This window comes from Haliaeetus leucocephalus, unplaced genomic scaffold (genome assembly GCF_000737465.1).
Source record: "Haliaeetus leucocephalus isolate CR32 unplaced genomic scaffold, Haliaeetus_leucocephalus-4.0 Scaffold866, whole genome shotgun sequence".
NCBI classification, from domain to species: domain Eukaryota; kingdom Metazoa; phylum Chordata; class Aves; order Accipitriformes; family Accipitridae; genus Haliaeetus; species Haliaeetus leucocephalus.
The window spans coordinates 1,313,604-1,337,518 of record NW_010973302.1 but is presented as its reverse complement, the minus strand read 5'-3'; the positions used below and the strand labels follow the sequence as shown (position 1 = coordinate 1,337,518).

The following is a 23,915-nucleotide window of genomic DNA, read 5'->3' as shown; positions in this document are numbered from 1 at the left end:
TAGGTAGGAACGGAGAAGAGATGGATGGAGACAAAGAAGGAGACAAAGTGATGTGGAGGGAAGCAGAGGTTAAATCACAGAGGACCTGGAAGGAGTTAAAAGTGACATGGAGATGCACTGGGGCAGTGCACAGAGGTCCAAGTGGGATAGGGGGAAGGAGGACATTGAGAGAAGGCAGGGTCATTTTGGTGTTACTGGTTGGGAACTCCCTGCTAATTCCCTACTGTCTGTGTTTTGTCCTAGGGCGCTAAATGAGAATATGGCCAATGGCATTGAGGATCTTATCGGGATCCCATTCCCGAACCACAGCAGTGAAGTCTTATGTGGTTTAAATGAGCAGCGGCATGATGGTCTCCTCTGCGATGTCATCCTCATTGTACAGGACCAGGAGTACCGGACCCATCGGTCCGTCCTTGCTGCCTGCAGCAAGTACTTCAAAAAACTCTTCACTACCGGCACTTTAACAGACCAGCCCTATGTTTACGAGATTGACTTTGTCAAGCCTGAAGCACTTTCTGCCATCCTCGAGTTTGCCTACACCTCAACCCTCACCATCACCACCTCAAATGTCAAGCACATCCTCAGCGCTGCCAAGATGCTGGAGATCCAGTGCATTATCAATGTATGCCTTGAAATCATGGAGCCCGACAGAGAGGCAGAAGAGGAAGATGACAAAGAGGACGAAGATGATGACGAAGACGAAGACGAAGATGAGGAGGAAGAGGAGGAGGAGGAAGAAGTGGAAGATTTTGTCAATCAGGAGAACCTAACCGATGTCCAAGAAGTAAGCTGTCACCAAAGCCCTTCTAAGTCTGATCTTACCGAAGAAGCATATACAGAAGCACCTAAAGACTTTCCAAATCACTACCCAGCCAATAACTCCTCTGGACACTTGGGTGTGATACGAGACTTCTCCATCGAGTCCTTGCTAAGGGAGAACTTGTACCCTAAGGCAAACATCCCAGAAAGGAGGCCAGCTCTCTCTCCTTTCGCCCCTACCTTCTTCCCCCATCTATGGAACGGTGATTTTAGCTCCTTCTCCCAGCTCGAGGAGCCACAAGTAGACAATGGCCCCTTGGATCTGGTGATCAAAAAGAGGAAGATCAAGGAAGAGGAGGAGAAGGAAGACCTGCCTCCGCCTCCTTTCCCTAATGACTTCTTCAAGGACATGTTTACCAACACCCCAGCAGCTCCCTTAGGGCATATTAAGGCAGAGACTGACTATAGCGCTTATCTCAATTTCCTAAGCGCTACCCAGTTTGGAGGAGTTTTTCCTCCGTGGCCCCTGGAGGAAGAGAGGAAGATAAAGCCCAAGGCATCCCAGCAATGTCCCATCTGTAACAAAGTCATCATGGGAGCCGGCAAACTGCCCAGGCACATGAGGACCCACACGGGAGAGAAGCCGTATATGTGCAATATCTGTGAAGTCCGCTTTACCAGGTGTGCATTGGTTACCTCTGCCATGCGTGGCTGCGTGGGGGGGGGTGGCTGGAGGGACCATGTCGTGACCCATGGCTGATTCCTAAGCTATACGTCTCTTTTTCTCCCCAAAAGTAGCAAAGAATGCAGGGCAAGATCTCTATCCCTTTGGAAAAAACAGGGAGGAAGGGAGGGTGGAGGAAGAAAACAAACCTACTGATTTTGGTGGGTTGTGGATCACATCCACAACTCACTGGATCCATCCCCTCACTGGACAAAAGCTTAAATAAGTAACAGGATATTTTCAACCCCACCATAGTTCACCACAGTTGGACCAGAGGCAGCTGGAAAACAGATGGTCAAACAGCCAAGGAGGCTTCATCTCTAATGTGCTGGGACATGCGTTGAGTTGGGAGGGCCATTTAGCTGCGGGATGTAATTAGTTTGGGTTTGCACATTTTGGCATCTGTGTAGACCACAACCAAGTTGCACATGTTTAGACATGACAGTGTCTGGGCTTTCTGAGGCTGGAGCGGTCCTAATTATTATACGTTAGTAATGAGGTGGGTGTCAGTCCCTTTTCCCAGGTAACAAATGATAGGATGAGAGGGAACAGCCTCAAGTTGCACCAGGGGAGGTTTAGATTGGATGTTAGGAAAAATTTCTTCACCAAAAAGGTTGTCAAGCATTGGACCAGGCTGCCCAGGGAAGTGGCGGAGTCCCCATCCCTGGAGGTATTTAAGACATGTAGACGTGGCGCTTAGGGACGTGGTTTAGCGGTGGACGTGGCAGTGTTTGGTTAACGGTTGGATTCGATGATCTTAAAGGTCTTTTCCAACCTAAATGATTCTATGATTCATCGCCCCGAATGTTGGCCGCCCAAGAACCTGGCACCTCGACTCCCTCCGTGGTCAGTGGAAAGAGATCAGCACCCTCAGAGAGGTAGATGAGAAAGGCGTGAGCGAAGGTGTCATCCCTGACCACAAAGACAACTGGCGGGGCTTAGCTAAGGCAACGTAACTTTTAGGTATCTCAAGTTAGGTAAGACCAGCCCCAACATGGGCTGCTCCAAGGCAGGCATGACCGGCCAGATCCAGCCCTCGTACCAATTCCCAGCCTTTGCACCTTTCTTCACCCCAGCAGACCCCTCAACGGTAATAAATTGGAGCAGGCTACGCAAATCTAATGATACAGCTTGCAACCTTTGTCTGAAAAGCCGGGCAAATTTAATCGGTGAGCAGAGACAAATAGATTCCTGGACCTGCTCTTGCTGGGTATAATTAATATCTAATGAGTACAATCTTTACCATAATAATAAAGCTTTCTGACAAGAGCATGGTATTTCAGCTCCTGGCTGCGTGTGAGGGAGCGAGCCCTATTAGGCTGGAGCGAGGAAACCAGAGGAAAATAATATGCACAGTAGGCAAAGGCGAGCTCCTGACAATGGCCGGACACCTGGGGTGCTCCCGCATTCAGCCTGTCTTTTCTTCTCCCGTCCCTGTGATAATATTCAAGTGGAAGTTATGCAGATGATGAGGATTTGACCTGAAAATAAATTTCCATGCTCCCCTCCATTAACGCAGCAGACACCGTATTATAATGCGGGGAGCATCAAGCCTGGGGCGGGTGTATGTGACGTGAGCCGGCTCACCCTGCGTATTTGCAGGGGAAAGGCCACTGCCTGGTGCTAATTCCTGCCTGCAGGAATTTGGATCCGGCTCCTGCCGGTGCTGCATCCCCAGGTTAGCGCTGGGTCGTCACCTCCGGACGCGCAGGCTCTACTGGGAGGAGCGGGGTGGGTTCAGCCCCGGTGCGTGTGGCTGCATCCCGGGCTGGAGGAACCACCTGGCCAGTCCCATCCTCTGGTCCCCATCGCTCTCCAGGGTGTGATGCTGCGGATGTTAATTGCTGACGAGGAAATAGCTTGGCTTGACCTGTCACTGGCACCTTCCCTGTCATGGGAATAATAGAGCTGAGCCCTCCCAGAGGGCTCCCAAAGTTCCTTTACAAGCAAGGGCAGCGTTGTTGGCTTCATTTGGGGAAACTGAGGCACGGAGAGATGTTGGTACTGACTCACAGTCATTGCGAGGTCAGTAGGGGGGTTCAGGTGGGAATTCAGGTATCCTGACCCCTAATCCGGACAGGTTAAATCAGCATCTTGGAGATTAAAAGCTCCAGGCAGAGATGGTCTAGCGTGGCCCATTACTAATGCAGGGTTAAACCCAGCAGCTTCTACATCCCCCCATATGCTCAACAGCTTCTAAATACAAAGCACAGAGGTAGGAGGACTTTAACCCAAGAAAATAATCACAAAGAAAAGTGGGACTAGCCCAGCAGTGCAGTCTCCCATCATCATTCACGAAAATGAAGCTGTTCGTTTTGGTCACCCTGCACAGAGCTGAAGGCTGGAGAGTTTTTTCCTTCTTTAACACCCTGAGCGAAGTGGAAATTTCAAAACATCGGTTTATTTTTATATGTATTTGGAAGTATTTTGAATAGCATGCTGCTGTTTGGTTTTGTTTGGGGTTTTTTTAGCCGTCTTCAGCATTACTCTAATGTGAGAGCTCTCCTTTAGGGGAAAGTATTTAAGCAAAGTGGAGTGATTGAGATGTAGAAAGAGATTTCTGCCAGGATTTCCTGAACGCTGCCACTTGGATTACGTGTTTTGCTCTCGGGGGGAGTCTCATGCTTCCTGAAAGCATCGGACTCGCACCCACGGCAGTGAGGGTTGCCTTTGTCGGGGAGATGCAAGCCCACCCTGGGAATGAGGGTGCAGGAAAGCAGAGGTTCCCAAATGAGATTTCTAAATTAATCAGTCCTTTGCATTATTTCTGCGCTCGAGGAACTGTGGAGGAGCAAATTTACTGGGGAAAACAGAGAAAATTTATTTTCCTGGGTGGGGAGTCCCTCAACCTCCCCATCAGATCCATTCCCCTTCACATCAGTGGGATCCCGCATCCCATGGCAAGGACCCCACATCCACCTGGATCTGCCACTCCCGACTCCCACGGACATCTGATCGCAGGAAGCAGGACTTCATTTAATAGCTCATTAATTTTTTCCTTAAACAAAGGCTGCTCAGCTTCTAGTCTGCTGTTTTACCCTGCTAAAATGCTGGAGAAAACTGCAAATACTTCAGCTTTTCCACCAAGACAACCCCGGAGTGCTCAAGGAGAAACTGTTCCAACCAGAAAGGTTAACATTATTTGTTCCTATTATTTGTGTTGTGACAGCTCGCAGAGCCCTAATCGCTCTCCTAATGCAATTGCATTAAGGTTATTCACACACACGGAGCGCGGTTCTCCTTCGGAGAGCCTGCGAGCTGAGCTCCCATCTCGCAGAGCCTGTGTTTCCCATGCCGCATCCTCCCCTGGGCTCTTCACCGCAGCCGGAGCATCTCACCCGCCCAGCCTCTGAGCTTCTCCAGGTAGAGCCATAAAACCTCTCTTCCATCCCATGGAGATGCTGCCGGGGCAGGGATGATTGAGTTTCTGCCCGTCTGCTGCCGGAGATGGGTAATAGCCTGAAAAAAGCTTTGCCTGTATTTACATTATACAGTCCTGGCACGCTGCATGTTTATTAGGAAAAGCGATCCTGCTAGGTTAAACATTACATATATAGGTTTAAATTATATTATAGGTGGGGCTGGTAGCTCTGCTTTTTATTAACATTTCCCAACACTTGGCATTACGAGCCCCTGTGTTCATCTGCTTACGACTTCGCTGCGCATTATCCGTTTGGGATGAAATTTTCCAAGCTGCTTTGTCTGCTGCTGAGAACTGATTTCAGCCTTCTCGGGGGAAATGCCCCCTTGTTAAAATCGTGGGATGACAGCATCTTTGAAGATCGCAGAGTGGGAAGTTGCGATCTGGCCCTGGCCTTGGCATGGAGACCGAGAGATGCGGTTTTTTCTGTCTCCCTAAAAATCTGCATGAGTTGTAAACCTCACGCGAGCTCATTACAGCCTCCGTACAGGCAGGGAGCATCTCCACTGCCTGCGCTGCTGCTGCAGATGCAGGACCAGGCTGGGACCGGTTTCCCAAAGGCAATAAAGCGTCATCTGGTGAAGAAGTGATTCTCCTGCCAGGGATACTTCTCTGCATCCTTGATCCCGAGGGAATGGTTTGCAGGGATGCCCATCCCAGGGCTGCACTGCTCGCGGCGTGGCCGACACCGGCGTGCTGCCGGTCGTGCCACCGAAAACTATTTCAGGATGCACACAGGCAGGGTGGCAGAAATTAGTGCAAAGGCAGCACCTTGCAAGTTTTGAGGGCTTGACCTGCTAGCAAAAATAGATTTTGGGGGTGGTTTTTGGTTGGTTTTTTTTTTGCATGTTCACATACTTTATGACTCCGTATATTCTACATATTCTTCGCCACATTACTAACGTCTTGGAGGGATCATACTGAAAGCATTTCAGGAACCAATATGAATTCTCCCACTTTGCTGTTTACTTACTTGAACTCTGCTGGTGCAGCCTAAGCAGTGTGCTTGGCTCAGTTCAGCTACAATCCGCTTTGCTTTTTATAATCGTATGCCTTAGTTGTGATTTTTGTAGACTGCAGAAGGAAACACTTATTTATTGAAAAAAAAAAAAAAAAAGGATTGGACTGCCAGCTTGGGAAAATGTTCTTGGTTTTAGATGTTCCCTTAAAAAAAACAAAACAACTGTATTTGTAAATAAGTGCCATTGGGATGGGTATTATGCTGTTCCATGGCTGTATTTAAAAACCTTCTCCAAAATGTGTGTGAGGCTGGATGTGTGCTGGCCTTGGAAGACGTGGCAGGGAAGGACAGTGGGTGCAGAGCGCCCGGGCACTGCCTGCACCTCTGCCTGCACCTCTGCCTGCACCTCTGCCTGCACCTCTGCCTGCACCTCTGCCTGCCTCACCCTGGGCGATGCTCCCGCTTCAAACGAAAGCTCCTGAGACACCCAGTGGTCAGTGCAAGGATAAAAGGAAAGGAAAATCAGCTCCAAGAGGGACTTTATTTAAGCAGTATTGCCCCACATTGCCAGGTTCTCAAAACTCAACTGATTTCCTTACTTGCAGGCAGGAGTACAGCTGTACTTATTTAGATATTCTCATACGTTTTTTGGTTTTATTCCAGAGGGTTTTTTCCTCCAATTTAGGCTGGCTTGAACTCCGGGATGGGCTGCAAACTCCTGATGTGGAGGGCTGGGTGTGTGCGATGTTTAGGTGCTGTCTCCCCAGGAAGGAGGAGGCGGACGCAAACGCCAGCCTGCGAGAGCATCCGTACATTGGGGGAAGCCCCAGGATGAGCTCCCCACCTTCCCATCGCCTTTCCCTCTCCTGATCCAAGGAGCAATCCCAACCGCAATCCCTGCCAGCCTGACCGAGCACCTTTTCTTTTGCAGGCAGGACAAGCTCAAAATCCACATGCGGAAGCACACGGGGGAGAGGCCGTACCTGTGCATCCACTGCAACGCTAAATTTGTGCACAACTACGACCTGAAGAACCACATGCGCATCCATACGGGCGTCCGGCCCTACCAGTGCGAGTTCTGCTACAAGAGCTTCACCCGTTCCGACCACCTCCACCGCCACATCAAACGCCAGAGCTGCCGGATCGCGCGACCCCGGCGAGGACGCAAGCCGGCGGCGTGGAGGGCGGCCGGCTTGCTCTTTGCTCCCGGTGGTCCACCAGTGGAGAAGAGCTTCGTGATGCCGCCAACGTTGGAGGAGATGAGCGGCCACCTCGGCGGCGCGGCCATGTGCCTTCCCGGCCCCAGCCCCAAGCACTTTTTAAGCGGGGCCAAGACCTCCTTCAGCCTGCAGGAGCTGGAGAGCCAGTTTGAAGAAACCCAGATGAAGCTCTTCAGGCGAGCCCAGCTGGACATGGAGAGGAACGCGGGCATCTTCGCCTTCGCCCTGGGCCATAACGAAAACCTCGCCGCCCAACCCTTCTTCCCCCTTCCCGATCCTTGGAGCACGGGCTTCAGCGGCTTGGCGGGGCTCGGCCACGTGGCTCCCATCTCGGAGGCGAGTAACTAAACCCGCGCCCGGTCCCACCGTGGGTCCGCTCCCTTCCCAACAGGGCGACCGGCTCCCTTGGGGTCCCCGCCTGCCCTTTCGCATCGTCTGGCTCCCCAGAAGCTCTTCGTCCCCTCGCCGCCATGGCCTACCGCGGGGCTTGGGGCACGAGGCCAACCCCGGGGCGAGCGGGTGGGTGGGCAGGGGCTGCGCCCCATGGCCACCGGCACTTTAGACTCTGCAATGCACTTGGCTTTGCGGCCACGAGGCATTTGCTGCCCGATCCAGCCGCCCACCGCTCGCGGCTCCGTCTGGGAAGGCCAGGCCAGGACTGCTGCTCTCTTCAACACTCCCGAAAAATGTCACTTGCCTTAGTCCAGGGCATGGCCATCACCATGAGATGGCTTTTCTGGGGGAGATGTTCCCCATTTTCCACCCGTGGGGCCTGCTGGACACTGAGAAGCTGTCCAGACTTGGTTTTGATATGTTACATTCCTTGGCCCTTTTGGTCAAAAGGACTTTTTTTTTTTTTTTTAATTAATTCCCATGTCTGGCAACAAAATTTATTCTACAAGGGATAAAGGGGAGGGTCAAACAGCCACGTTGGGAGGGAAGGATCCTGGCCGTTGCCATTCTCAGCGGTATATCAGATTTGCAGGGCTGGTGAAAGCCCTCCTGTGCAGGATGAGTTGGGACCCTAAAAAATTTAAAAAAAAAAGAGATAGAAAATCACCCCCAAGAGCAAAGCTGGGTGGAAAAGGGGTTTTTTACTTATTTTGGTTCTTTGGCTGTTTCAAAATTTCAGAAGGAGAACTAAAGCCTATTTGGAGTATTTTAACTTCAGTGCTTGAAAAGGTGAAGGAAAATTCTTGGAAAGATCAGAAATGTTTCGATTCTGAGCTTTTATTAAACCTTTGCTTTGCAAAAATAAATCATGTGGGAATTTTGAAATGAAAAAGTCGTTTCAAACCAAAGAGTCAGAATTCACCGCCGCTGACCATTCTGAAATGTCTGGGGTTTTGTCCTTAATTCCCCCTAATTCTTATATATATATTGATGACAAAAATTTACCAAACACTTGAATGTCCCCGAATCTGCAGTGTCGATGGGAAAAAATTGGGTGTGCAAATATCCCCGCTGCTTGTCTCAAGAGGTCTTTGTGGAAAAGAAATCCACTAAAGATATCTTGCAGATGAGATTGTCTACTTGCAAGCGAGCAAGCAGAAATACTATTTCTTCACCATTTGTTGGTTCAAAAGATGAGGCGGTAACTTATGATGGGGTTCTCCAAGCCGAAGGTCACCCATGGTGGCCAACAGGTCTGGGGTCCTCCCCAGCATCCCTGCAGACCCTGGCTTGGCCACCCCTATCTAATATTTCTTTTGAGGCCAAAAAAGTGGCAGATTGGCTGGAATCGCCCCGTCAGCCTCCTTCAGCCCCTAAAAAGATGAGCTACTCTCAAGGATAAAGGCTTTTGATGGCCATCTGCCTCCAAAAGTTCCTCTTAGACGTGGTGGGACCCCAGTTTCACCATCGACTGAGACGGCTTGCGGTGGGTGCCCCGGGAAGCTGGTTTTACATAAAACCAGCACTTGAAAATGTAAATGTTACAAAATAGGGCTTTTTCTTTCTCTTTTTACTGTTACCTTTCAATGTCAGCAGAATCAAAAGGGAATGAGAGGACAGCGGCTTCATTCATTTTTTGGTTTGCCCATTGATGGTGCCGCTTTGAAGCGGTGGCTGGATGAGGGTCTCCCCACCGGAGCATGGCGGGGACACAAGGGGTCCAGGATCCATAGCCCCCATGATGGCACAGAGGACTTCTGCTCTGAGACCATCCATAGCAGAACGATCCCAAGGAACTGCCCAACGCTTCCTTCCTCCTCCAAAAAGAAATCCACAAAGACTCCGCGTGCAACAAGTCAATGGAGGAAAAAAAAAAAAAGAAAAAAAAAAAAAAGAAACTTCTTAGAACTGCATCAAACTTTTTTTTTTAATCCGTATCAACTTCTTACACAAGCAACGTTTTGCAGATGACTGGTTACTTCAGGTGTTTTTTTGTCTACGATTTGGAGTCATTGTAAAGTATCCAAAGATGCTGAGTACTGTATAATCTACAAGGACTTGAAGCAAGGTGGTTTTTCTGTCTCAATTTGTTTGTTGGGTTGGTTGGGGTTTTTTTTCCTATTTGTCTAGGGGGGAAAAACCTTTGCAATTTTTCTATTTATAACTATTTTTATGTGATTGTTTTATGTACAAAACAAAGGAAAAAATCAAAAAAGGAGAGAGTAACACACACACACACACACACAAACAAATTTGCCTTAGTTACTCACGGGACAATCACCCTTAACTTTCATTGACGCTAGAAAGTGGATGGAAAAAAAGAGACTAGATCCTTTTATGTATTTATTAAACTATATTAACTGATGCTCTTAAATTATTAGCAGGACTTGGTTCTCTTGCCTGTGGCTATGCTAAGAAGGCTAAGCTGCTGCAGATGCTGAGCTGCCTCCCTCCTCGGGCCGGCACAGCCGTCCCCGTGGCCTCAGGTCTACGGATGTTTGCCGGACACACAAATTCGGTGCTTTCCAAAAGCACCTTTTGGAAAGCCAAAACAATCACGCATTAATTAAGCATCTAACTGGTACGGGCTCCAACCCGAGGGGGCCATTGGTGTTGCGATGCTGATGACGATTAACGAGTTAAGGCTGATTTTCCCGCGTTGCACTGGGTTGGGTTGGACAGAGCCGGGTGCTGGCGGTGATCACATTTTGGGGTGGGGAGGGAGGACTGGAGAAAAACCCTATTTCTTCCCATTTCGATGTTGTGCGGTGACTCCAGGCCACAGGTATCCAACACGGGAGTCCAGCTAAGCGTGGAGGTGCCTTCCCAGGGCTCTGATCCCCTTCCCCAGCCAGGATGGGTGTGATGAGCACCGAGCCTCAGGCTGGAAGGACGCGGGGCTCTCTCCCAGCTCACAGAGTGGTGGCTTCTTGTTCATCTTCTCACCACGGCTCCTAGGGCTCGGCTGCAGCAGGTACCGCTGAGCACTGGGCTGCATCACAAGAAGCGTGACCCGCAGGTCGAGAGACGGGATTCTGCCCCCCTGCTCTGCTCTGGTGAGAGCCCACCTGCACTACTGCGTCCAGCTCTGGGGTCCCCAACATGAGAAGGACATGGACATGTTGGAGCAGGTCCAGAGAAAGGTGATCAGAGGGCTGGAGCACCCCTCCTGTGAGGACAGGCTGAGAGAGTTGGGGTTGTTCAGCCTGGAGAAGAGAAGGCTCCGGGGAGACCTTATTGTGGCCTTCCAATGCTTAAAGGGGGCTTAGAAGAAAGATGGGGACAGAGTTTTTAGTAGGGCCTGTAGCGATGGGACAAGGGGTAATGGCTTTAAACTGAAAGAGGGGAGATTCAGACTAGATAGAAGGAAGAAACATTTTACAATGAGGGTGGTGAGACACTGGAGGAGGTTTTCCAGAGAGGCGGTAGATGCCCCATCCCTGGGAACATTCCAGGTCAGTTTGGACAGGGCTCTGAGCAACCTGATCTAGTGGAAGATGTCCCTGCTCATGGCAGGGGCTTGGACTAGATGACTCTTAAGGGTCCCTTCCAACCCAAACCATTCCATGATTCTGTGAACACAGCTGACACAAATGTGAGCCCTGTAATTCATGCTGCCACTATGGAGTTGCAGAATTCCCTTGTTATTTGTGAAAGAGGTGCAAAACCCTGGAAAACAGGTGCCAGGTATGAATGGTGGGACTCATCCCACATCATTCAGCCATTTGGAAGTGAAGTAACAGGCACCCTGTGCACATTGAGACACGTACATGTTGACACTTTAATTTGGGGCATCCTAACCTGCAACATGATTTCCAGCCTTCCTCTGAAGCCATCCTGGCTCTGGAGGGAGGCAGGTACTACTGGAGGGTGATTCATCCCACCTACGCTGGACCTCCCAAGGGTGGGATGAATCACCTTCAACGGCACCTGTCTATCTACCAGCGTGGTTCGGAAAAATAGCTTGGACTAAACTGCTTTCCTCTCCCATAGCTACAGTGAGATAAGGTTAACCACGGGGAGGGATGTTCCCGTCACGGCAGCTCCCTCCTTTCTGCTCAGCTGATGGGGCAGTCCCTGGCAAAACCCTTCCCAGGAGGATGGGATGCTGGCACAGCCCAGGGACCATTCCCAGCTTGGTCGGCTTAACCTCTTCCCAGTCTGTTTTTACTGGGAATGTGATGGGAAACGAGGTCCAGTCCATCCTCCCAAGCCTGGGGACCAGGGACTTGGGCTCGTTGGTTGTACGCCCCACTGCAATCCCAGCAAAACATCCCGAGCCCTCACAGCCACCAGTTATTTTCCTTCCCTCACGCGCCCAAGGAGTGCTCCGGTGCTCAGGCAGGGGTCTGGATCTGTGGGCACAGTCCAAAAATGTGGCTGGAGAAGACGGAACTATCGATCCCCCTCCCAGGGCTGGTGGTTGGTTGTTGAGCATCTCACCTCTGCTCAGAGCCTGCAGGACCATGGCAGGGTCAGTGCATAATCAGCGTGTTTCTGAGCACAAAAAAATATGGAATTAAAATTAAGTGAATTCCTTTTTAGCTATTTAAATACGTTTTCAATTTTTTTTTTTAAATCTTGTGGCTTTTAACCCCATTTTATGCTCATATTCTGGTTTGCTTATCATGCCAAAAAAAAAAAAAAAAAGATTTGCAAGGGGAGGGTGAAAAATCTGAAAATTGCTCGGAGGAGCTGTGCGCTAATCAGACACATGGGAATCACAGAAAGAAACCAGCTTCAGTAAATGCTTGTTAGCAGCAACATATGGCTACACTCTTGCTCCTGAACAGCTGCTGTTATCTGCTAGATCATCCAGACCACAGTGGGGAAAACAGTGCCGGGATGCTGCTGCGTGCACAGCATTTGTTTGCACCAGGTGCTGCTGCAAAAGGAGCATCTCCTGCGGATGAGTGGCGTGGAGCTGGACGGGCAACTCCTTGCCCTTGGCTCAATACCCTTTGGTGAGCAGTGCAAGAACCTCTTCCTCCAGGAGACATGAAATACCAAAAAAAAAACCAAAAAAAAAAAAAAAAAAAGAAAGAAAGAGCCTGCACTTTGGGAAGCGAGAGGGTTTTCCATTTGGCACTTACCTGCAGAAAGTATAGGTTAATAATTTTTTAAAATACCCCCTAAAATGCTGTTGACCCGAATGTGTGGTCCTCAGCAGGTCTCCCAGTGACACCAGTGGGGCTGCAAACGCTGCCCCATCTGTGCTCTGCTCCTGCCCTGCCTGCAGCCCCAAGGGACCTGCTGTGCCCCTCATCCCAGGCATTTTCACACCCATTTTGGAGGGGATTAGTGCTTTATTTACAGTCTCAGTGCCCTGAAGCTGGAAGATTGTGTGGTTGCAGAGGAAAGTTTTAAGAGAGTAAATGAAGCAAGACCCCAACCATCTCATTTTAAGAAAACGTGTTTTGCAGCAGGTCGCTCATGGTTGGGTTTTTAGGGTCTGCCGTCGCCTTTTGGCACCTCTGAGAGCCTGCGCCTCCTTGGTCCGCATGTGACTTTCTTTCCGAGCCAAAAAAAAAAAGGGGAAGAAATGAGAAAAAGCCCTTCTTGTCAAAGATACACCTGCTCTCCCTGTGTAGCCCAAGCAAACGCAGCCCCATCCCACCTCCCAGCCCCACTCCGGGATCCCCGCCACCCCAACAGCAGAAGAGAAAATACCTGTGGCTTGGAAATGCCTTTTTTTTTTTCCCCTTGATTTCCTGTGTTGAACCGATGTTTTACATGACTTGCACTAATTGCTGTAGGGCAGGATACTGTTTAGGTTTCTTTGTTTCGGTCTCTTGTTTGGTTGCGACTCCTCTTGGCTAAGAAAACGGCAGTCCTATACACGTACCTGCTGCACATTTTACACGTCTGGAGAAAATAAACTATTACCTGAAGCAGTGAGTGGCTCATGTATCCTTAACGGTGCTGTGGGGCTGGGGGCTGGAGAAGTTGCGGCATTAAATGATGGTGAGCTGGGTGATGGACCACCTCGTGATGGCCCTCCAGGGTGACCGTTCATGTAGCATCTGAGCATCACCGTGAGGGTGTTTGGGCTGAGGAGCAACCCCTGGCGATGTCCAATACCCCAGCATGAAATCTGTCTGCAGGAAAAAAAAAACAAAAAAACCCACCCTAAGCACAGTTTGGGGTTTTTCCTCTCCATTTCTGCTCATTTGCTTTCTGCAGCTCCCTGGCATGCTCAAACTCGCACTGCCCTCGTGTGGTGGCCTGGTGACAGCTCTGCCACCGGAACGATGCTGGGGGACACTGGGGGTCCGGTACCCACATCTGGAGGTGTTTTGGGGGGTCTCGGTTACACCAGGACAGGCACGATCCTCCGTCACCTCCCGTTGCGCCCAGCCGCATCTACCTGCCAAGCAGAGGAAATACGAAGCTCAACCACGCCAAGACGGAGTTTAACAGTTGGACTTGATGATCTTAAGGGTCTTTTCCAACAGAAATGATTCTATGATTCTGAGTCTTCTGCACCCCAGTTAACCACAACCAAATAATTAGGCCAGGAACATCCCACTCACAACTGTCAGCGACCTCATGGGGACCCTAATTTTGAGGTTATTCCCTGCAGCCCAAGGGTGAGCCAGGACTGGACCCTCTGATGCCCAACACGGCCCCAGCTGATATTTCCCTCTTCCCGTCGTAGTACCACTAATAATATTGCCCCGTTCAGGTGAGCAGAGGGCCAAATATAAATCTTATGCAATTGTATAAAGCTCATTTCCTTAGGAATTGAGGCTAAAATCATAAATGCAAATACCAAGGAAGAAGCCAAACAGCAGTGCCAAGCTACAACCCCCTTTTATAATTGGAAGTTTTATTTTCTTTCTTTCTTCCTGCAGAGATGACACCAGCTGAGATGTCACAAATGTGATCGGGCTTCCTAATAGTTCATGCAGCACCTCGAGCCTCAGGGGTCATCTTGAATTCAGGCAGCCAATTTGCAGGCAAGCGATGCAAAGTGCTGGCTTGCTCAGACTAGGCAGGGGCTGAGGTTTTAAGGACAGACACTGGCTGTCAGCTAAACCCCTCCTCTGCTCTCGGGTAACCTCTGGTAAATCCTTATACCGATAGCTGTAAACCTGCCTGCCTTTAAGGCGTAGCTGTTTAACTCAGTTTCCATAGTAAACAGGACAGTGTTTTCTCGGTGGGACCAACCTCTGCAACATTAGCTGGAGTTTTGAATCATTTGGGAAATATTTAAGGCTTCACCCTTGAGTTCTCAGAACCTGGGTTCTCATTTAAGCAGCTTTTAGGAGATGTTCCTGGCCCTCGCTGTTGCCAGGAGGTTTTGATGATAATCACTGAAAAATCAGTTGGAAATACAAAGTTCTCCCCAGGTGCTTTGCAGCCCACCAGCGTTCACAACCTTTCTGAGATGTGGTCCTTGGATCTGAAGCGAAGGTGAGCAGTGATTTGCTCCGAGCGTTGCTGCAGGGGTGAAGGAGCCGGGCTGTGACACAGCGAAGTTTGAAGACAAGAGCTGGATGAGGAAGGTGAAGAGTGAGCGGAGGGTCTGCAGGAGATGGAAGATGATGTCCCATGGGGAGATGGTGGAGCTGAGGGCAATCACCGGAGCAGCAGCCCACGCATAGATGTGTTCCTCATCCAGCTGCCCGGTGTCCTGCTCTTTTGTGTTTGATCCATTCAGCCCGTGACAAAGGTTATTGTAGCTCGAAGCACTATGGATGCTTTTTCCCTCGAGCAGAAATAGCCAAGCTGGATAATATATGTATCTACTTTAAGATAGATTCAACAACTCTAATGCATGTGTAAATACATATGCAGACCTACATACATATATGTGTTTAACTGTTATCCTCACTAGATCTTAGATAGAAGACAATATTATTTCTGCTTTTTGGGGGGGAAACTGAGGCACAGGGAGGCACAGAGATTTATTTGTGGTTTCCTTGCAGCACAAAGGTATCTGAGCATGTGCTGGCAGCCTACCCCTGACACACGGTCCTTGCACGGGTGCAAATCATGACTGGGGAGTGGTCAACCTTGGCAATGGCTTCATCAGTCTGTTAAATTTAATGCTAGGAGGGAGCATCCCCATGCAGCCCCATTTCCTTGTCTCCAGCATCCCCGTCTGATACAGCTGGCCACTGCTCAAATGACCATGCAGCTGGTGAGAAAGAAATTTGGAGTGAGAGGGAAAAAGAAAATAACCAAGAGAGGACTTTTTTGAAGGAGACAGTGCTAAGATGAGCCGGTGAGAGCAGCAGGAGCCATCAGGGACCTGCGTGGCCGTGGCTGGTTCGGGGGACCGCGCTCTGCGTTAGGTTTGTCTCCAAGGGTGGAAGGTTCCCCCCCCCAAAAAAAAAAAAACAAAACAGAGTGAGCAACACCAGAGATAAATGTCCACATCCCACCTGGTGATGCTTTGAAGCAACTGGGCAAGAATAAGGGAGAACAAAAGGTGGGGATGACTCCGAATGCCGATGAGGAAGGAAACCCCCTTCCCGACGCCCCTAAACGCAGCATCAGAGTAAACTCCAGCAGCAGGGAGGGGATGCAGCCACTGCCACCAACGCCCCCCCTTAATCCGGCAGGGATGTCCAAAGCACAGGACGTGGTCACGTCACGCACATGAGTTTCTTATTTGCAGCAAACATGTGCGCTCGCCGCGCCGAAGCCCGCAACCGCTCCGTGCCAGCTGCTGCATTAACGCCCCATATGCCAGGCCATATGCTCGATCCACGTGGTGGGTGGGTTTTTTTTGGGGGGGGGGGGGTGCTTGCACAGGCCGTAAGGGGAGGAAAAGGGACAGCTGAGCATGTGGGAGCAGGAATGGTTTAGAAAGGCCTTGGGGAGTGGAGATGCGGGTGTCGGGGAGGGATGCTTGGTGGGTGCGAGAGCCCGTGCAGGAGAGCGTGGCCAGTGGCAGCTAAAAAAGAAGCTGGAGGATGTTGAGGAGGTGTCGGAAGGCACGACGGACCCTTTCCAATGTGTTTCTCAGGAAGTCGCATGTGCAAAATTCGTTACGAAAAGGGATTTTTCAAGACGCCAACAAGCTTTGAAAAATATCGTGCAGGAAATCCGAAGGTGCTGGGTGTTTCTGCACATTGGGAGCATCTCGTGCCTGGGTAGCAGCAACAGGGTGGATGAAGGAAAGGGATTCTAGCTCATCTAGGTCAGACACCCACAGCGGAGACGCTGCCGTCTCAGCTTGCTGTCTACGCTCTTCCTGTAGTCAAGGGTAGAGCAATCCCTCTTGAGGTAAACATCTGAAATGGGTCAAATAAACCACGCTTTTGAAGCGCTGGTTGCTCTCCAGTGGCAGGGAAAGGAGGACGTATGTCCGGCGTGTCCCCTCTCATGCACTGTCCCTTTGGTTATCAGCCTCCTGCCCCACACTCTCCACCTGGTCCTTTGCACAGAGACTCAGCATCGCTAGAAACTCTGTTCAAAGCTTTCACTAATCACCCGACACATTTAAATGCCCAGGATGGAAGACAGCATGGTACTAAAGGCAAAATTCCTTGTATGGATCAGCACAGCAGCAAGGCAGGAGGCTGTGGGTGTGCTCACAGCTCGTTAGGTGCCAGATGAAGAGCTAATGAGGGCTACGACCAGCTGAAGCTCCACAGGTCCAGCCCAAAGCACTGGAAAAAGGCATTAGGCTCTGCTGAGTTAATCCTAGATCCCCAGGGAAGGGGATGGTGGGATCTGTACCTCCTTCAGCCCTCACCATGGGGTGAACAGGATTTCTCCTGCACCCTTGGTAGCTCAGCCAGGTACAGGCGACAGAGGATACTGCATCGTGCAAAAGGTTAGTTAAAGTGCTTGAAAAGCCACTTTTTTTGCTTGGAAAAACTGTTAAATTTATCTGCATAAACTAGTGTCTTGGCCTCAGACAAAGCAGGGACCTAAGCCAGGTTTAGAGGCTTCCTACTACATTTAATAAACAGCCTACCCCAGGCATGCTGTGATTTCCAGCCCACGGCTGTAACCTGCCCTATCTCCCTGCTTAGAGAGAAACTCATTTCATTTGAGTTCAGGACTGAGCTTTGGGCTCCTCGAGGGAAGGCAGCTAATCTTTCTGCCTTAGCTCCTCTATTTGTAAAATGGAAATGATGACTTTATCCATCTTTGCGGGCTGCGGTGAGGATTACTGCTTAATCTGAGACTCTGCTGTGCCCCGATGAGGGAGCCCAGTGTGAGAGCGCGTATTAGCCGTATTGATTGGGATGCTGCTTCCCTGCTATGGCTGTAATCGCTCCAAGGACGCGGTGGGATTTGAGAATGGAGAAGGGGAGGGAGGGATTTGGGAGCTAATTTCAGTGTCGGGGTGAGCAGGTACACGCTCAGCCCTGTTGCCAACTGGGGAGCAGTTTGCTCAGGCAGAGATGGGGAAATTTAAGGATAAGGAGAGATAAGTCTTGCTGTGCCTTTAACCCATGTGCGTGTACTGATGCTCTCATGTGTGGGCCCGCTATTGGCCAAGATGTGGGAAACGTCTCCAAGCGTTGAAAAGCACGAAAAGTGCAAAAGCTGAAACAAGGAGGTGACAAAGAAGCTGTAAGAAAAGGCAATCGGGGAGTTGGTGGGACAGCAGGAGTTACAGAAGCCTGGAAAGGAGAAAATAGCAGGAGATTAAGGGATGGAAAGGATGTGCAAAGTGTCCCAGATCCATCTAGAAAGCATAAACTAAGGTGTCCAGAGTCTTCTCTGCCTCCCTGCCAAGTGCTGGGCAGAGAGTTTATGTGGACAGGGATGTGCTTTGGTCTCGGAAGGGGGTTTGAGCTGGGACTTAACCCAGTAGTGTAGGCAAACCCCTAAATTCACTGTACACGCCTAGGTTTAATGTCTAAGTTGGTACACAATCTTGTCTCCTGATGTCCTGGAGAAGCCACAGGGGCACCTCCAGGATAGATGTCAAATTCTGGGTGAGCAGAAATCCCTTTGGGAGTTGCTCATTCTTCCCCACCAGAGGCAGCCATGGCAAGTACAGCGCTGGCATGGGAGGATCAGGTGAGATGGGATGAGCGCAGGTCAGGAGCTTGCAGGGGTGTAAATACCACTGAACGTGCCAGACTGACCTGACATCCAATCTTTTCTTCCTATTACTGACAAAATTTACAACTAAATGATTAAGCTTAAAAAATGGTGTCTTTTCCAACACAGTTGTCATGGGTAACATGGTTGATAATATCCAGAATGCAACCAGTTTAGGTGCCCAGCACCCCGACCAAAGACTTTTCAGTATTTAAAGTCACCATCAGCTGTTTAGCATTTTTCTTCCAATATCTGCCCTTGCTCCTGTTGCTGTGGCATCTGAGGGAAAAAGCTCAGCCTGCTTCAGGATTGTTAACTGCTAGGAGACATTTAAAATCCCAGTGATGCCATTGTGTACCACTAAGTGAAGCCCCCCATACTGGGATTTTTATGGTTTGGAAACCTGGTCAGAAAGGAGAAGGTGTTTTTCTGGTACTGCATTAATCCAAGATGTGTAAAATCTGTGCTCAGTTCTCTGCCCTGCCCAGACTTTCAACGTGAGCTGGGCTGTGTTGTGTCCTCCTGTGGCAAACTTTGCGATCTGGCTATGCAGTGTTGGGTTGGATTGACAATGGGGCCAGACCATCTGAGCTCATTGCTGTGGCCTCCCCAGGTAGTCGCTGCAGATAAACAGGCATTTTTTAGGACATGGTTCTTCTTATCTTTCTTTAAATGTCACAAATGGATCATGTCTCAAAGTGCCTGTGGCCCTCCACTGATTCTGAAGGGAGCCCAGAGACTCTTGATCAAATGCAGGTCTCCTTACTAGGATATTTAAAGTTAGGGTTGATGAATCCCACACTCTGTAGACACCAAAAGTAACTCGGATTTCAGGCAGTGAATCTAGGTGCTATGGGAAAACAAACAGTCTTTAGTAAAAGAACTTCAGTCCAACCTCAACCCTCTCCTCTGCTTCACCTCAGGACCCCTCTGAAGGTGTACAAAATGCTCGCTCTGCCTGAGGGGCTGCCATGGGAGCCATGCAGCTCCGGCACCTTGCATTTTTTGAGCTCGCCTCCTGTAAATTAAGGGATCCAGCTGGGCAATTTTGCCTTGCACATGCGGGCATGGAGGGAGGCAGGGTCCCTGCAGCACTGTGAACATGTAAGCACCAGTCCTGCCCACGTGAGAGACAAAATCCAGCTGTGTAAGCCTTGAGCTTGGTCAAGGCAACAAGGCAGAACTGCAGTTGTCTCTGCTGGTGCAAGACCAAAGCCTAAGAGGATCTGCATGTGCACGTCGTCCTCCAGTGTCTTCATAATTCATCGTGGTATGTCTGAAATAGCTTCCGGCAATGTGTTTTTGTTACTGCCCTTAAAATAGGATGCAGAAGGGAAGGTTTATGGGAGATAATTCATTTTATTGGCTCTTCTGCACCAGAATTAATTGCAGCCATATTTATTGCTCAGGCAAGTAGAGATGAGGTAGATAAGGGAATGTCTTTGTTTAGGGCAATGAATAATTTATGTCGTAAATTCACCAGAACCTTGAAATTTGAAGGACTGATTTTGCTTCCTTCCATGTCCAAGCAACAAGATTGAGCCTTAACCCTTGTGTGTGACTGATGTTTTATGACTTTCCTGTCACTGTGATCATCTGCTCAACCTTCTGTAACACAAAACGTAGAATTTCCCTGTGTAGGGTGGCTTGGTCTACCTATAGGGTTGGCATCCAGGCTACTTTTGTGTGTAGTGGTGAGAGGTGTATCCAGGGAATAACCCATCCTGTCCTATGACAAATACGTAAGGCAGAATAAAACATACAACTGACTACAGAGGGAGTTTTGACAAACAGCTTTGATGGCTAATTTCCCATCTGCTAAGACAGGGGTTAGGTGTCAAAACCATAACTTCTAGTTGATCTGGAAGAGATGGTTTTAGAAAGATACCCTGAAGAACATGGACTAAAAACCTCCCAAATGTTACTAGAAAGTGGCAGTTTCTTTCCTAAAGCGACTTTCCCCCAGGCTGTAGGCTCCTGATGAGTGTTAGGATATGTGTCCCAGGAAATCCCCGATACCTGCAATGTCTATTTTTTTCGAAGAGGACAGATCTGTGGTTGAGACCTATTCTGTCCCTGAGGTGGGCACCGCTACCCGCCCACCTCCCTGAGAGCCTGAACCGCTGTGCAGATGGCACGTGCCCTGCTTCCCAGGCTGGGAATCAGATGGTTTTTGGAAGCCTTTGCCTTGGAGACAGAGGGCAAATGTTGGTTTATCAGCCTTGCCTGCTTGTGCTCTGGAGCAGAGCTGGAGGGCTCTTGAGCATGCATACATTGATGTCCCTTGGATGATCTCTTACTTCAAAACAAGGGGGGCAGGAGGGAAAGATAGTGAAAGTCAGAAACTGTAACTTCAAAGACAAGCTGGGATGCGAGCCCGTGCCAGCTTATGAGAGGAAAAACAGGGATGGTTTCGATTAGTGAGAAGGTAAACACATGGTTAGACTGAATAACAATGTCCTTTTCATAGCTCTCTTCTAATCAAAGAAAGGGCAGTTGTGGGGGACACTGGCATTCTCATTGGAAACTATTATGTCTTGAGAGAAAAAATATCTATTTATTTTAATCAACTGAGAAATAGGTCTATAAATCCTTCTGCCTTGGAGAGACCCTGACAGACCAATGCTAGCCGGACCCTTTATGTGTGACACCAGTGTTGCCACCTCTGCAGAGGAGAGGACTCTAGTATCAAACTGAGGTTAAAAAGGGGGCACTGGGGAGGGGAGGAAACCTCTGTGGCCTAATCCTGCCTCCACAGAAGCTAACGTTGCTCTAAAAAAAATACCAGTTGCAGCCTGGTTGTCCAGATTTTCCAATCTAAAGGGAGGTCACCAGCAGATCTCAGCTGGACACTGTACCATTCAACATAGGCAGAAGTCCCTTCAGACCACAAAAAACAGGTGGGCAGGCATTTGCAGGGAATATATATTTTTCAGGGTAGCTGAATGCAAAAAAGCAGCAGAGGGCTTATGGTGTAGAGTGAGCAGGCCACAGGATGGCAGAGGAAACTCAGGCTCGATAAACAAGTGCTGAACGTGGTGGTGGGGAAATGATGCCACTGCAGTGACTTGGGTGGTTGGGCTGGAGTCTGACAGATGATGACAAACATCAGCAGTGGCTGAAAATGGGTATTCAGGGCTTGGATTTTGGATATGGACACGTAAAATGGGATTCAGCTGCCTGATTTGGCAGTGATTAATCAAGAGCTCCCCTAGTTGCTCTAAGTGTGGCCCCTGTAATGCCAGCTCAGTAACTCAGGCCCCTGTGTCTATTGGTGCATGTTGCCCTTGCTCTGGTCAAGCCTGAACTATGTCCTGAAGCCCTCAAAGGTCCCTGCTTCTAATAGCCATCTTCACATCCAAGATACAGCTGAGGAGAAAAAGGATCTCACTGTTTTCTAATTTTTTTAAAAGTAAAATCTTGCAGGTCTTGCTTTTTCCTTCCTTGCAGGAGCAAGGAAGGCACAAGCCTTTCCCTTCTCCTTGCCTGCCCTGCCTCCAATTTGCAGGTCGGCATTCAGCCAGCAGTTGAATTTTCAGCTGTCACAGAGGCAGAGAGGAGGAAAAAAAGTCTGATGACTAAAAAGCCACCTGTGGATCATTCAGAAGCAGACAGCCAGAGATGGAGGCTCCTGGGTGAATAATTTTCACTGGCAGAAGTGACCAAACAGTAGGCAGCACTTTCCCTTGCTCGGTGTTGAGAGTTGTCAGACAGCTGGTGAGATGTCTAGCTTGTGCTGGAAACTTCTGGGACAGGAGAGGTCATTCATCAGCTGAAGTGTGTTAGCCCTCAGCTTCTCTTGCCTTCCTGGACGTGGCCTTGAAACTCATCTTCTGTGGATGTGAAGACTTAAAATACCTGGGCACTGGCTCCTCCAGGGTATGCTGCTGTCCTGGTGAAGCAGCTCTGAGGCAAGAGTTTAGCATGTGTCAGGGCCTGAACACCAAACTCTTTTAACTGTTCATCTCCCAAATCTGCTAACCTCATCCATGCTGTTTGCCTTCCCTTCTCCTTCCCTGCCTCAGTTTTTTCCTTCAGTATTTTTAACTCCCATTTACCCTAGTCTTCAAACCAATAATTACCCCTCCTTGGTTACAAGAACAGCCAAGACTGGGTTATGCTGGTTAGAAAATGGTAGATCACAACTTTTTGAGCCAGCTGGGAGATGTGGAAACTGGAGGAAGGTCTGAGCAGTGTTTGACATAACTGTGCTCTGATGGGCCCTGAGCTAGTGCTGGAGCTGGGCAGCAAAGTTTTACCCCTGCCTGCAGCTGGGGAGGGATCAGGTTGGAGGGCATGCATCACAGGTAAAAGGGTGAATATCTCTGTTTACCTTCCCTCAGCAGACAGTGGTTTACACAGAGGCTTGAGGCTAACAGGAGGATGAGCGTGCCAGCTTACCGCAGGGTTAGATTTTGGTGTGGGGGGACATTCCCCAGCAGGTGTTGGCCATAGGAGGCATCATGCCACAGGCGCACCCCTTGAGTCACCACTCCTTGGGGTTATGATTCTTTTTTTCTTCCCCAAGCCTGAAATCACTTACAAGGCAAATCATTACATCTACTCCATTCTGATATATGCTGACTCAGGCTCATGTGTTCCTTAGCAAGGCTTAGACCTGTTTCTCCCCCATCACTGCCTCTCTCTGCCTGCTCAGCCATGGATTAGGTCCACAAAGGCTTCCACTTGCTCCCATCCCTCCGAGGCTCTTCAAGCTTGTGTGAGGAGAGGGCTGAACCCATCTGTGCTGTAGGACCGCACTGAGCGAGAGGCAGAGCTGCAGCCCCTGCCACCGACAGCCAACAAGGCGGCCACATCGTGCTGCGTGACATCTTGTCTGGTGGGCTGCAACATAACCCTAAGGTTACTGCACGCACTGAGTAAAAATTGGGAGTTACAATTATGTTGTATGGCAACAGGCACTTCGTATTCATTCACAGCCAAGTGTCTAATTTTGGTCCAGTCACTTTGCACAGCTTGGACTCGGGGCCAAAAAAATGGTCCAAGTCCAGCCAGGTCATATGAACTTTGGGTCCATCTTGAGATATGCCCTGATTCCCCTCCTCCTGATGACTCTGAAACTTAGTATAAGTTTGCACCCAAGCATAAGCAAGCTTTGTCTCATGCTTAAGCGCTAGCATAGCATCTCCTAGCTTTTATTGTGTTGTATTGCTCCTCAGCTGGATTTCCCGCCTCACTAGAACTGCTTTAACGGTATCTCTGGACTAAGTTTTAGGACAAACTTTGGGGTATCCATCAGAAAGGTGGCTGGCTACAGCCTCTACCACAACCCATCCTGTCTGTCTGCTTCAATACTTAGTACCTACCTGGAACTCTCTGAAGTAGCCAAGGTGGTAAATTCACAGACAGAGGTCTGGCAAGGAAGCAGCTGGGGTTACATTAGCACCAGGCTGCACAATG

At 49.5% G+C, this 23,915-nt stretch overlaps 1 protein-coding gene across 1 annotated transcript; it reads left to right on the top strand.

Moving 5' to 3' along the window:
- Positions 1–259: 259 nt before the first annotated feature.
- Positions 260–7,433, top strand: ZBTB7C (zinc finger and BTB domain containing 7C). The gene is made up of 2 exons (XM_010582997.1): positions 260–1,440; positions 6,797–7,433. Exons 1-2 carry the CDS (start codon positions 260–262, stop codon positions 7,431–7,433), a joined length of 1,818 nt encoding a protein of 605 aa, XP_010581299.1.
- Positions 7,434–23,915: the final 16,482 nt, after the last annotated feature.

Coding starts and splice junctions, on each gene's coding strand:
- ZBTB7C (XM_010582997.1), top strand. CDS start 260: ATGGCCAATGGCATTGAGGATCTTATCGGGATCCCATTCCCGAACCAC. Junction 1,441..6,796: donor TGTGAAGTCCGCTTTACCAG/GTGTGCATTGGT, acceptor TTTCTTTTGCAG/GCAGGACAAGCTCAAAATCC.